Genomic DNA, 12,606 nt, shown 5'->3' with positions numbered 1-12,606 from the left:
AGGCTCTGCATGTGCAAACAGAAGCCTCGTGCAGAAATATCCCTGGGGAAAGCAGGTGACCTTGTCTCCAGTGCATTGCTCACTTCCAGTCCTCTGGATGGCAATGAGCCACCTTGCTCTGCAGGCCTGAAAAGCTGGACATCGGCCCCTTTACTACAGGGCCTGGATGTGCAAAAGGCCAAACTCACTCACTGCAAACACTGACCAGCTCCATTTCTCAGCCACAGGCAGGGCTGGTCTCTACAGAGGCAACGAGAGACCACAGGGAGCATCCACCAGGTTGCTCTGCTCTATCCAACGGCACAGGTTGTTTAGAGTCACAGAGAAGGGAGCTCACCATTAGGAAGGTTAAGGAACAAGTCCTGGACCTCCTCTCTAGTTCACCTGATTCTCAGCTTCTTCCAAATAAGAGGTCACTTGCTGGGAAAGGCAAAACAAGGAACTGGGCTTAAAACAAAACCTTTGAAAATAAAAGGATATTAAAGGAAACAAAAGCCATACTCAATACAGAAAACAAGTGCATCTGATCAGACGCTAACAATGTCAGCCTCTCACAGGCTACAGCAGAATCCCTCTGCGATGGAACAAACATTGCAATTGCCAGACTAGGAAAGTCTCTCCCAACTGGTGCAGCAAATCAGGCCAGTTAAATCCCTCTGCTCCTGGCGCAGCTTGCAGTCTTAGGAGGGGACCGTCGCTACGGAGGCTGGTCTGGAGCCTTGGTGTCTTTACACAGGCGAGTACCATACATCGTGTTGCACACGTTCAGGGAGATGCTGAGCCAGGCTCTGTCCTCTGCAGTTGCTTGACACCCAACAGCACCACAACGCTTCCACGCTCCTGGACAAAATGTGTACCCCAGCCTTGTTTTAAGAATTGCTTTCCTGCTAAAGGAACTGTATTCCACCCAGTAAAGGCAGAGATCCTACAGCACATGGCTTTCTCTCAGTGTGGGACATGGCCCAGGACTGGTAGCATCAGCTTTCATGGCTCAATACACACCCAGCCAGGACTCAGTTCACTCTTGGATGCCCCAGGGAGAATCAGAGGCTGCACATGGTGCGAAGGGGAAGGCGAGGGCCTTGCTGCTTGCTGGCAGGAGGAAGGTAAGCTCCCTCTTACCTGGACCTGCTATTCATTCCAAATGAATCATCTTTTTTTTTTTTTTTCCTTAAATTATGAACAATATGGAGAAATTGAAAGCAACCATATTTGGTCCAACTCCTTCCCTCCCAGCCCCTGGGCTGATGCACTGTGGGGCTTGCTCTCACAATCGGCAGAGGCAGAAGAGGGTAGGAATGAAGACACCAAAGGCCACCAATATAGGAAACATGAGGCTGCTGTTGTCCGAGGCATAGGGGTTTGGTGTGCGTGGGCCTGACTGAACCCGGTTCTTATTTGCCTGTTTTTTGACACTGGAACCATCATCATAGTCATCTTCATCATCATCTTCCTCTTTTTTCTCCAGACCTGGGTGTGGCTGCAGCTTTGGAACATCTGTTGAACAAGACAAAAGGTTGCAAGCAGGCAGGATGTAAACTGGGAGTTCACTCGAGACACTTCCTTCCCCTCTCCCCAATCCAACATGAACATTGACAAGAGGGCACCTGAGACCCCATTAAAACCACAACCAGAACACCCCAGAAGAGAGGAATATCTTCTACCACAGAGAATCACACCACTATTTCTTTTCTTTGCGAGATAAGAGCATCTAAAGATCCAGCCTGCAGACAAACTTCATCCTTCCACACCATCAGTGTGTCACATGGACAAGTTAATGCACAAAAGCACACTTAGAGCACATGTTCAGATACTGCAGCTGCTCAGTAAGATCTAGTCAAGAACAAGCACCTGCTGCCTTGCAGGACCAGCAGATGCAGGTGCAAACAGGAACAGAAACAACCCTTTCCATAAACAGTCCTACTCCACATCCCTGCACCCCTCAAAGCTAGAGCTGTGAGAGCAGCATGGCCAAGCCCCACTCAAATCCAGCCTTCTGAGCCTTGAGCCTGAGCTGGCCACAAGGTTTTTCCCAAATCTTCAGCAGCACCTGACCATCCCATAGTGAAGCAAACTGATGTTTTGGTCAGAGAGGGATCCTAAACCTTCCTAGTTCAGGAGCTAGAGGGGCTCCAATTCCAGCTCACTTATAAAGAGGATGATAAAAGAACAAGGACCTTTCCAGCACTCCCTGGAGCTATCCAGAGGAACTGGTATCTGGGAAAGAAATACTGCCTTGTCCTAAAGCTGAAAAAGCAAAACAAAGCTCCAGGTGACAAATACTTAAGCACTAGCTAAAATAACTGTAAATTATTTGTCTGCAGGGCTGCTGCTGACATCCAAGGCCAGAGGGTATTTATCTGTAGCTATAAGCTGAGACTGACCAGACATGTTCCCCTCTCCTTTACCACATATACAGGAAATTCCGAAACAAATTGTTTTTTCTCACTCCAAAATGACACAAGCTTTGTGACTTAGAGGAGAATGAGGACAGTACACACCTATTTCACTCTGCAACTGTACTCTGTGGGAACTCAGTGAAAGAGAAACAATTTTGGCAGATGTGGGTCAGCAAAAGCTATGATCTCATAGTCTGAGAAGCAACAGGCTGCTCTCCAAGGGGGAAGAGCCTTCTGGCTTAGAAACTGTGCTTACCTTCCACTGTTCCTTGCAGGATGTATAGGGCACAGATTTTCGGATTGTCATAATAGCCCTAGAAAAAGCAAAAGCAGCAGTCAGTGCTGCAGCTCTGAGACAAGGAATGGTCTCCCCACCTACCAATGCCTCTCCTCCTCCAGCACACAGCTGCACCACATGACTGGATAAGAACGGGAAAGGGAAGATCAAGGCTCTGCCCTCAAAAGCTTATTACCTTTACAAACTCAATGTGGAGCTTTCCTGTGAATGTTGAAACCTCCCCCTGGACACTCAGTTTTCCCTTTTTGATACTCATGGGAATGATCTCATCGTGAGCTGTGCTGTGTCCAACTCTGTCAAAAATGTCCAAGTCTTTCACCACCACGTGGCCATTCAAGCGAACATCAAATACCTTCAGGGTGGAAGAAATGACAGAGAGTCAGAGCAGATTCAGGCACGTGACAGTTGAAATGGGAACAGAACAGGAAAAGTCTCTGCTTTTTATGCACCCAGGACCAGAAAGCATTGTAACACTCCTTTGGGAAGGCTTCAAAGCCCAAAAGCAGCCAGGTAAAGACACTAAAGCATTAATAATGCTTTCAAATACCCCGAAATCTGCCTTCTCCTTTTAAAACAGCCCCTAAATCTGCTGTTCAGACCTGAGGACAGCACAGTTTTATTCCGGCTTATTCATGCTTCTCTTTCACAACTCTTCTTCTGTCTGAAGATCTGCTCTTACCACCCTGGGGTGGCTGTGACACACCACACCCTAGGGATTGAAGCCATTTCTAACTAACAGCCTGCAGCAGAAGAGAGAAGAGGAAACAAGCTGGTGGAGAACACAGGGTTTGAAGGAGGTAAAATGTTTAACTGCTAACCACATCTGTGAATTCAGAGTGAAAGTCCTCCTCAGGGCTGTTAATGACTCAAACTTCACGCAGCACCTGGGGAATCCCAGCAGAACCACATGAAGGAAGAGGAACCAAAGATGCCTCAGCCCTTCAGTTTAATCCAAGGCTGCTTTTTGCATCCGTTCTGTAAGCTAGCCCCACCAGTTCTGCTCCCTGAAATACTTCTCTGGCAGGAAGGCAGCACAGTGCTTAAGGAGATCAGCCCTAAAGAAGCTGATAGAATCAGAAGAAAGCCAGACTAAAACACAAACCACTCCTACCCCAATTTATCACAGGGCTTTGAGTTCTGCTTGCTTCTGTTTCCACTTCTGTACATGAGGGATTTCAAAAGTGGACAAGGATTATTCTTCTCTAAAAAGCAAAAAGCAGATGAATTTAACTCTGCTTTCAGGATCAGACTGAACCAGTATCAAGTCTTATTATGTTTGTAAAAAATTGTTTTCAGCAGGGTATTTAACCCAGACCACCTCCCTGCTTCAATCCATGCCATACTTCCTCCAGCATAACTATGCTGTCCAGTCAGAAGCAAGTATTCAAGAAAAAGGAAAAAAACTTCTCAAAGCCAGCACAGCCTAAACAGGTTGTAAAACTCTATTGCTAGTTATGTTTAGTTGCACGTGTTTGTTTGAATGCTTTGTAATTAACTTTTCCAGTCCAACTGTATAGCTAGAATGTGGAAGAGAGCTCTAAAGGTTCAGAGCCTGGGAGAGGTTGGGACCTAAGTTAACTGACTCCTTCCTCCAGCATGCAAAGCAGCAGAGGTAACCTGAGCACACACAGTCTTAGCCAGGAACTTGCATCAGAGACACACAAGGAGCTATTGCTTACCTTCTGTTGAGACTGTGCAAAATAGACCTCTGCAAACTTCAACACCAGCACATAGTCACCCTCCTCTTTGATGGGAACTTCATAGCCAAAGGTTTCCTCATTGTAACGCTCTGTCTGGTACAGAATCTGGTCTTCTGCGTTGGACCGCAGGATTGGCAGTTTCATACCATAGTCAGAAGCTGGGTTTTGAGCACAAAAGAGTGAGAAGAAGGGTTACATTCTGAGGAAGAAACACTTTATATATTCTTGAAGCGCCTAATTCCATAAGTGGCATTAGCACTTACAACCCATCAGACCTGTCTCCCCTGCTTGCTCTGACCAGGTGGCAGCACTACCAGAGCAGAAGCACAAGAAGCCAAAGCCCCAGAATCCAAGAAATGTAGGAAAACAGGTCTGGAGACCTGCTGCAGTCTAAGACACAGTAAGCTCACTCTCACCATTTCAGAAAGAAAAGCCTGTTTCAACAACATTACACAAAGCCAAAGGACTTGGCCATTGGCTCTTGCTTTAAAGAGTGAAAACACCTAGAATATTTTTACAATATTTTCAAATTTCAGACTCCAAGTACAGAACTAAAACAGCTAGCACAGCACTGACTCGACTCATTGATACAACAGATATGAAGTTGGCAGTCGATAGCACTGGATTTTAGAGACTCATCCCCCTCAGGAAATAACCTGGGGAATGGCAGAAGGACAAAAAGCATTAGGCATCTTACAAAGCCCTTTTCTCACCACAGCCCCACAATACCTGTCAGCATGAAGATGGGATGGAGGAAACAAAAAAGATACACAAGAGCACCAGCAGCTCCATCAGCTGATGTTCTCAGAGCCACCCAGATGAAATGGGAGCTGTCTGAAGGAATGCAAAGAGCCCCTGAGAAGGGTCCAAACAGGACAACAACTGACAAAATCAGAGAAATAACAAAATTTGCCTATTTTCAGTGTTTAACCACCCCTACAGCAGCCCCCAAAAACTTTAACCCCACTTGGTATGCTACTGTATCAGGGTTCCTGTATAAATGCAAACTGATGCAATGCCTCCAGGGCTGCACATCAAACAATTCCCCAGCAAAGCAGGGGCAGGAGACAAGACTGTGGACACCATCCGTCCACCGGCACTTCAGGCAGAAGTTGATCCAGACGAAGTTCTCTGCTGACACTTACCTCTCCCACCCCCATTTCCATGGGAACAGACACTGCACTGGCCAAGACAAAGCAAGAACTACTAACCCAGTGCACTTTGCCAAAGACAGAGCCAATGCAAACGAGAGGAAATTAATGCCAGCTCTTAGTCTCCCATTTCACACAGAGCTGCTCAGGCAATCTTCCACTTCTCTTTACCACTCAAACTTGAGCATAAAGACTGAGGACTCTAACCACCAGAAATACAGAGGGCGAAAAGTTTAACCTGTCCTCCCACACAGATATTTCTGGCCAGCTACAGATTACAGCAATAGCAAACCAAGGACTCTACAGAAGGCAGCTCCTATTAAAGGAAAGCCTGCACAGGAAGAAAGTCCTTTAATGGCCAAGAAGGTAACTGGAGAGGAAGACCTGTCACCAGCTCTGCATGTCAGAGCTCTGCTGACAGAGCTGTGGAAGCAAGATGGATTTTACAGCACACTGGGTGCTCACTGGGAGCAAGCAGTACACACCAAGCTGTAACTCAACTATGTTTGGCACCTGCCTATTCTGTAATTGCCATCAGCACAGTCAGTCCCTTAGGGCACAGCGGCTGAATTGAGGCTTGAAAAAAAAAAAAAAGAGGTTTTAAATTGCTCAGAGGCAGTACAGCTGAGAATTACTATCCCTAGGTCATTTCCTCCCAGTCAGCCATACATTTCTGCTATAGCCCTTACATGTCTATCAACACAGAGAGGAGCCCAGAGTAAACGAACAATGGTGCAATAAAAAGCCATTGAGGGAAAGGCAGCTGAGAGCTCAAAGGGGTAAAGTCTCCACTGCGCCTGGCACCACTGGCTGATGCAGGATTACTGTAACAGCCTGCTGCTCAGAGAAAACACCACGGGCTTTCCACAAAGGAAGTGCATGTCACAATGTGATTGAAAAAGACCCTTTTTTCCTCTTCAACTCAGAAATAAATAGTTCAAGTCCACAAGGACATTCAAGTCACACATGTGAGAAGTCTATGAAGGGAAGCTGACCTACAGTGATCAGGTCACCCTGTGCAACTGGAGCAGCAGCTTCCATGGGTGTGAAAAACCGTATTAGAATTTAAATGTGACCTCCACTGTATCCAGTGTGCCCAAAAGGCTCTCCATTTGATATGGCACTCATGCAGGACAAGCAATAACAGTTCCAGCTGTATAGCACAGGAAAATCCTCATCATCCTACATGGAAACAGCAAAGTTAGACTCAAAAGTCAACAGAGAGCTCATCTCCACATTCCACCACTCACCCGAAACTGACAGCAGAGCAGCTCAGCACAGCTAGCTTTTCAATATATTAGTGCATCGACTAAGTCTTGGTACACCAATTATCAGAAACATGCACAATTCAGACTGTGGTGGTCTTGGGGGAAGTAGGAAAAGGTAATCCAAGTGCAATTAGTAGGCTGAAGATTTTACTGACTTGGTAGTCAGAGCAGCAAACGATTTCCCATCTGCCTCTACTTCTCCTCGTGTGCCTGCCCTTGAACACCCAGCCACGGACTGGGGCATGGAGCAGAGCAGCCGGCTGTACCTTCCCCATGCCGGGCTCAGCACTAGGGCTCCAGCGAGCAGCCTGTGCTCTTCGCTGTCGGGTCCAGAAAGCTGCAAGCATCAGCCCACATCGTGCGCGACCCAGATCCGGCTGCAGAGGGCTGGAAAAGCTTGTTCCCACTGCACCGAGCGCGCTGCGCACTGGGCTGTGAACCGGCGGATCCTGCTGTGGAACACGGGCTCTTCAGTGGAAAACGGGAGAGAAAAAGAGACCAGCGGGCGCACGCGGCAGGGCTGGCAGCTTGTCCGCTCCCGCCGCCTTTCCAGCCGAAATCCCACTCCATCCCTCGCGGAGCCACTTCCCCTCCGGCATTACACAACCCCGCAGGCCGAGGGCAGGAACACCATCCCGTAGGGCTCATCCCGCCGCCTCTGGGGCCCCGGGCCCGCACCGCCACGGGGACGGGCGATGCGGCCCCAGCTGGGCCCGGCGGGAGAACAAGGGTGGCCGCGGTCCCGCTGGTGACAAGTGCCGGCGCTGCCTTCGGGCCACGACCGTCCCCGAGCGGCTGGGGGAGAGGAGCCCCCGCCGTCCTGCAGGGACACCCACAGACCCGCCGGGGCTGCAGCGGGCAGGACGGCGCCGGGGGCGCGCGGGTCCCGGACCCCGCCAGCACAGCGGGACCTCGCAGCCCCAGCGGAGCCGAGCCGAGCGGGACCCCGCGGGCTGTCCCGCCGAAACCCCCCGGCCGCGGCGTGTCCCCCGCCCTCACCTCGGCCCACGCGGCCCTCGAGCGGGTCCTTGCGGAAGTGGATGCCGTTCACGTCCACATGGGCATCGCCGCCCGCGTTGACGGCCCAGACGACGCTGTCGGCGATGCCGCCCGCCGCGCCCCGCAGCAGCAGCAGCAGCGGCAGCAGCAGCACGGGCGGCAGCAGCGGCGCCCCGCGCGTTCCAGCGCCCACCATGTCGCGCTCCCGGCGCCGCGCCCGCCCCTTCCTGCCGCCGACAGGGGGCGGCTTACCCCGCTGCCGGGGCGGGACGAGCACCGGCCAATCCGCGCGCCGAAACGAGAATATTAATTACCTGCCCGCCCGCCATTAGGCGGCCGCGGGCCTGTATTTGCATATTCATAAGGCGGCGGGCCAATGAGCGGCGGCGATGGGCGGGTTGGGCTGAGCGGCGCGGGGACAGCGGCGGGAGCGGCGCGCAGAGCCGGCTCCCTGCGGGCCGGGGTGCCCGGGGCCGGTACCGCCCGCGCAGGGAGCGGAGCGGGTGTGGAACCGGCTCCCCTAGGACGGCGCGGCGGGGACGGACGAGGGTCCCCAGCGCCGTGTCCGCAGCGGGGACAGCCCGGCGAGCTGGCGTGAGCGCCGGCGGCTGGTGGGCAAAGCCCGCCCCTCCGCGCCGCCAATCGCGGTGCTCCAGCGCGGCGGAACGCGGAGCACGGTGGGGCGGCGGCGGGAAGCGCACACGGAGGGTTGCCGCGGCAACGGGCGGCGCAGCGGCAGCGCGGACCGGAGCGGGCCCGGTGTGCTCGGGTGAGGGGCTGGAAGCGGACCTGGGGCAGCGGGAGCTCCACCGCCGTCGGGGGCGGCTCCTTGCCACGTCCCGGTAGCTCCGTGCCCGCTGTGCTCTGAACAGCAGCTGCCAAGCCCGGCTCTTTGCCTTGGCAGAACACGCTGGTTCTCCTGTTCGCCCCTGCCGTGGAGTGAGGGAATAGGTAGTTGCCGCCCGCCCAGTAAGGAGCGATGCGGCCGGTGGCGTTCAAGCATCTTGCACCACAATAATCTATCTGCCTGCGAAGCAAAGCGGCCAGTGAAGGGGAAGGCGGGGAGGTGACCGTGACGCTGCCGGCGGGCTGATCGCTGGCTTGGACTCTATAGGAGAATGTAAATTCCTGGGTTTGTTTTCTGAAGGACCTTGGCAAGGTCTTGGGTGGCTGGAGTGAGATATCCCAGGGGGAGGTCGAATGAAACTCACTCCCTACACAAAGGGGGAACAAATAACTTAATGTTTGTCCTTCTGTCTGATCGTGGTGTTCCTGAGGCATCAGATACCGGCCAGGCCTCAGGGCTGTGCTCCTGGCACTGGCTGCATTAGCCGTGGCTGCTCCTAAGTGCCAGTGATATTAATTCAAGTCTTTTGCAAAGCATTCTATAAATAAAGACTTGGTGCTGCAGACTGAGAATTAAATGCATTTGTTGCTTTTGTAATGCATCTGTGGGCCTCTTAACCAGACACAGTCTTGGAGAAGTGAACTGTTTGGCAGAATGCGTAAGCACCCACCCCCTGCTCCCCAGTCTGCTCTGCCCAGGTTGGAGTGGATCCCAAAACATGTTCCTGCTGCTGTGACATCAGTTCTTGGGCTCATGATATAACTGGGCCAGGACAGACATGGCACTGCTGCACTCCCACACCAGTACTGCTGCAAGGAAGAGGTTCCTAAAACTACAGGGTGCCTTAGGAAAGCACATCCAGATTAGTAGCATGAAAAGTGTACGCTTAGCACCTCTTCAGATTCAGCCACCTCACGCTGATTCCTGGCATCATCTCAGCGTTACAGACCCCAGCCCTGGCAGCATCTGATCAAATCCAGGCTAATCTCCTGTATCCCTGCTGTGTTTGTGACCTGTTGGGTGTCCCCCAAGTTCTGTTACCAAAGGAGTGCAAGCAGCCGTGTCCAGGACAATGCTGTCCAGTTGGTGAGGCTGAGGGAGGCCTCATTAGAGCTCATTTGTGCTGATTACAAATGATCCTCCCTAATCCTACACTTCAACTGTGATGTGTGGGGCGGAACACAACTTTGAACCTCATAAACACTTTAAGTGTTACCAGGTGTTCCCAGGGTGAGCATTTTCTAAAAACTAGCTTGGATGACCATTTCCCAAGAATCAGTAGTGCATCACAAAGCATGAGGAATTAACTGAGCAGCAGTGAGGAGGGACAGTGGCTGTGCTCATCTGGGGCAAGAGGAGCCCCTCGCCCTGGCTCACAGGCTGGTCACAGCTCCTGGCAGAGGACGGCAGATGCTGTTTGGCCTGTGTCCGTGGTGTCCTACACTGCTGCCCCAAATCAATACTTGCTGTCACACCAGCAACTTGATGCCAGTTTGTGCCCCAGATGTCAAAGGCTCCATCCTGTTACTAATCCACTGAGCCATCAGTCAGTCCCTTGATGCAGGCTGGATTTACACCAGTAACCTACAAGTGAAAGGCTCAGGGTCATTTTCTCAATCCCTTGATCTCTCCCTGTCCCCTGGCAGCTGTGCCAAAATCACTGTCTTGAATCTGCTGGTCTACCTGGTCTACCTGGCACTGATTGTTCACAAGCACTAAGGGGCACATATTTAGGGTATTAGCCATTTACTGCTGGAAAATGGGATCAGGATTTGGGATGTCCAAAAAGAGCAGCAAAAAGATGTGGGTCAGAAGCAGGCCAATGAGGTATCTAAGAAATCAGTGTGAGCCAGCCCCACTGCCCCATAGCCCTCCCAGCTGGCACAGGGCTACAAGGCCCAGGTGCCCACAAGGGACCAGCTGTGTCCTGCCATGTAGAGCTCCTTGGAAGCAGCTCCCTGGTACGAAATTGGAGATAAGAGCAAAAGGATTATCTGTGGAATTAGATTATTTAGATTGGATCTTTAATCTCTGCCCCTGTCTACACAAGGAAATAGTAAAAGTCCCTAGGATTATTTGGGGTTTGTTGTGAAAGTAAAATTAGGCTAGCAGCAGGAGCTCAAGAGCTTCTGCTGGAAGAAAAAAATGAAGGCTTTTGAGACCTGCCCTGTCTGACCTGTTCACTGTATCATGGTGAGACCTGGCAGAACAGAACTACAGATGATTTGGCAGACTCAGCTTTCCTCAGAAGTAGCTGTGGTTCCAGGACTGCCTCCTCAATGACACAAAGGTGTCCTGCAGCCAGCCTTTGCCTAGTACTCTTGGGATGGTAGGCACAGCTCTGCCACACCACAAACACAAGGACCTGCTTAAGTGGCCGTAGTTTGCAGGGAAGATGCCCAGCCACTGTGATGCTGCACTGTGGATCAGTCCAGCCTCCAGATATGCGGTAACCATTTAAAATAAACCCTGTCCTGCCATCTGATGCTGCGGGCAAAAGATGCAACTGCTCAGGGCAGGGTCTGGGAAGGAGCAGGCAGAAGCAGCCACCACACTTGTGGCCTCTGACTATCCACTGGGCTCCTGCAGGCTGGCTGTGGCACAAGGCATGCACCCCAAGCCGTCCCCAGTGCCCACAGGCAGGCACAGCACTCTGCAGCACACAGGCAGCAGCACAGCTGTCCTGCTCCACATGCACAAGCAGCTCCTTGCTCAACAGGCTCCCCACTAAGTGAAGCACAGTTGTGTACTAGCACTCCCTTTGGCAGACACAAGCCTGCACACGGCTCCCCCTCCCCAGTATCACCCTAAACACATTTGTAACATACCAGGACTCTGGACTCTGTTCAGTTTATCACCCTCATCTCCAATATCACCCTCAACAATACAGCTACTGAGCCAGTAGAGATCTGTAAATATCCACTTTCCAATTTCTTGGCTCACACCCACATTTCCAAGATGGGACCAACTCCATAGATAAACACACACAGTGGGCATACACCCATCTGCATACAAACTCTTCTATTGCTTCACTCCCAGGTACCTATCTGCACTCCTTGCTTTTATGTGCACACACACAAACCCTTCCTAGTGCACACACCTGTGTGAACACAAGTAAACACGCACACACACACAAATATAAGGAGAAACATCGTTTTTCTGTCACTGGAGCACCAGCCATCACTACAGCTGTGCTGGCTGGCACAGCAACAGGAAAGAAGAAGAGAAAATCCTCCTTTGGGACATGGATTTGTGGACCCCAAGAATCTGATAGAGAACCTCAGAAGTGAAAGATCTGAGATGGAGGAAGCAGGAGGATATTGGTCCTTGACCTCCCAGTTTCAGTAAGGAGGCAAGCAAGAGGAAAACAGCTCCCAGTCACACCAAGAAACACACAGTGATGATGGTGCCCTTTGAAGCCAAACAGAAATTAATCCTGGCAACTTGTGACTGAGCCTTTGCATAGAGAAAGGAAACAACTGTAGAGTAGGGGAAGGGAGAGGGGAAGGAGTAGAGTAAGGGAAGGGAGAAGTAGGTTGGGAGCATCTTGGGAAAAGGAGGATAAGATCTGATGTGTCTGGAAGCAGCTGGTAGGCCTGGAGGCTACTGTCATCACTGTTGCAGACACATGCAGCATTTCTGAGTGTGAAGAGGTTGGAGAGCTGGGCACTGCCATACAAAGAGGCTCTCAGCCAATCCCCAGCACCAGTGGAGTTACAGCTCAGCTCCCACAGCATGGCCCCACCGTACATGTGCTCACAGTTGCGTTTAGAATGAGCTGAAAAGGGTGAGGCGGGCTACTGCTGCCTATGCCCTTCCCACCCAGCTCCCCTCTGGGCCCTTTCTCCCATTGCTCCTTCCCACGATACTGCAGGGGCTCTCACCTGTGCCCATGCCAGTGGAGGGGATGCAGAGATGGGTACCCTTCGCACTGCCCTCACTGT

At 51.7% G+C, this 12,606-nt stretch overlaps 1 protein-coding gene across 2 annotated transcripts; it reads right to left on the bottom strand.

Moving 5' to 3' along the window:
* Positions 1-1,003: 1,003 nt before the first annotated feature.
* Positions 1,004-8,071, bottom strand: MLEC (malectin). 2 transcript variants are annotated; one of them, XM_068208988.1, is made up of 5 exons: positions 7,816-8,049; positions 4,377-4,555; positions 2,873-3,049; positions 2,656-2,713; positions 1,004-1,497 (listed from the first exon to the last, which is right to left on the bottom strand). In XM_068208988.1, the coding sequence occupies exons 1-5, from the start codon at positions 8,009-8,011 to the stop codon at positions 1,268-1,270; spliced, it is 840 nt and encodes a 279-aa protein (XP_068065089.1). In that variant the 5' UTR covers positions 8,012-8,049; the 3' UTR covers positions 1,004-1,267. The 2 variants fall into 2 exon arrangements, with proteins under 2 accessions (XP_068065089.1, XP_068065090.1); XM_068208989.1 differs by lacking the exons at positions 2,656-2,713; positions 2,873-3,049 and having other exon boundaries at positions 7,816-8,071.
* Positions 8,072-12,606: the final 4,535 nt, after the last annotated feature.

This window comes from Anomalospiza imberbis, chromosome 18 (genome assembly GCF_031753505.1).
Source record: "Anomalospiza imberbis isolate Cuckoo-Finch-1a 21T00152 chromosome 18, ASM3175350v1, whole genome shotgun sequence".
NCBI lineage: Eukaryota > Metazoa > Chordata > Aves > Passeriformes > Viduidae > Anomalospiza > Anomalospiza imberbis.
Note: the sequence above shows the minus strand (reverse complement) of the source record. Positions and strands in the feature narration are given on the sequence as shown.

What these genes read in the sequence shown, in the direction of transcription:
- MLEC (XM_068208988.1), bottom strand. Translation starts at nt 8,011, where the DNA reads ATGGTGGGCGCTGGAACGCGCGGGGCGCCGCTGCTGCCGCCCGTGCTG. An exon ending in CGAGGGCCGCGTGGGCCGAG is followed by an intron (nt 4,556 to 7,815) that starts GTGAGGGCGGGG and finishes CTCAAAACCCAG; the next exon opens with CTTCTGACTATGGTATGAAA. An exon ending in CCTGCAAGGAACAGTGGAAG is followed by an intron (nt 1,498 to 2,655) that starts GTAAGCACAGTT and finishes CTTGTTCAACAG; the next exon opens with ATGTTCCAAAGCTGCAGCCA.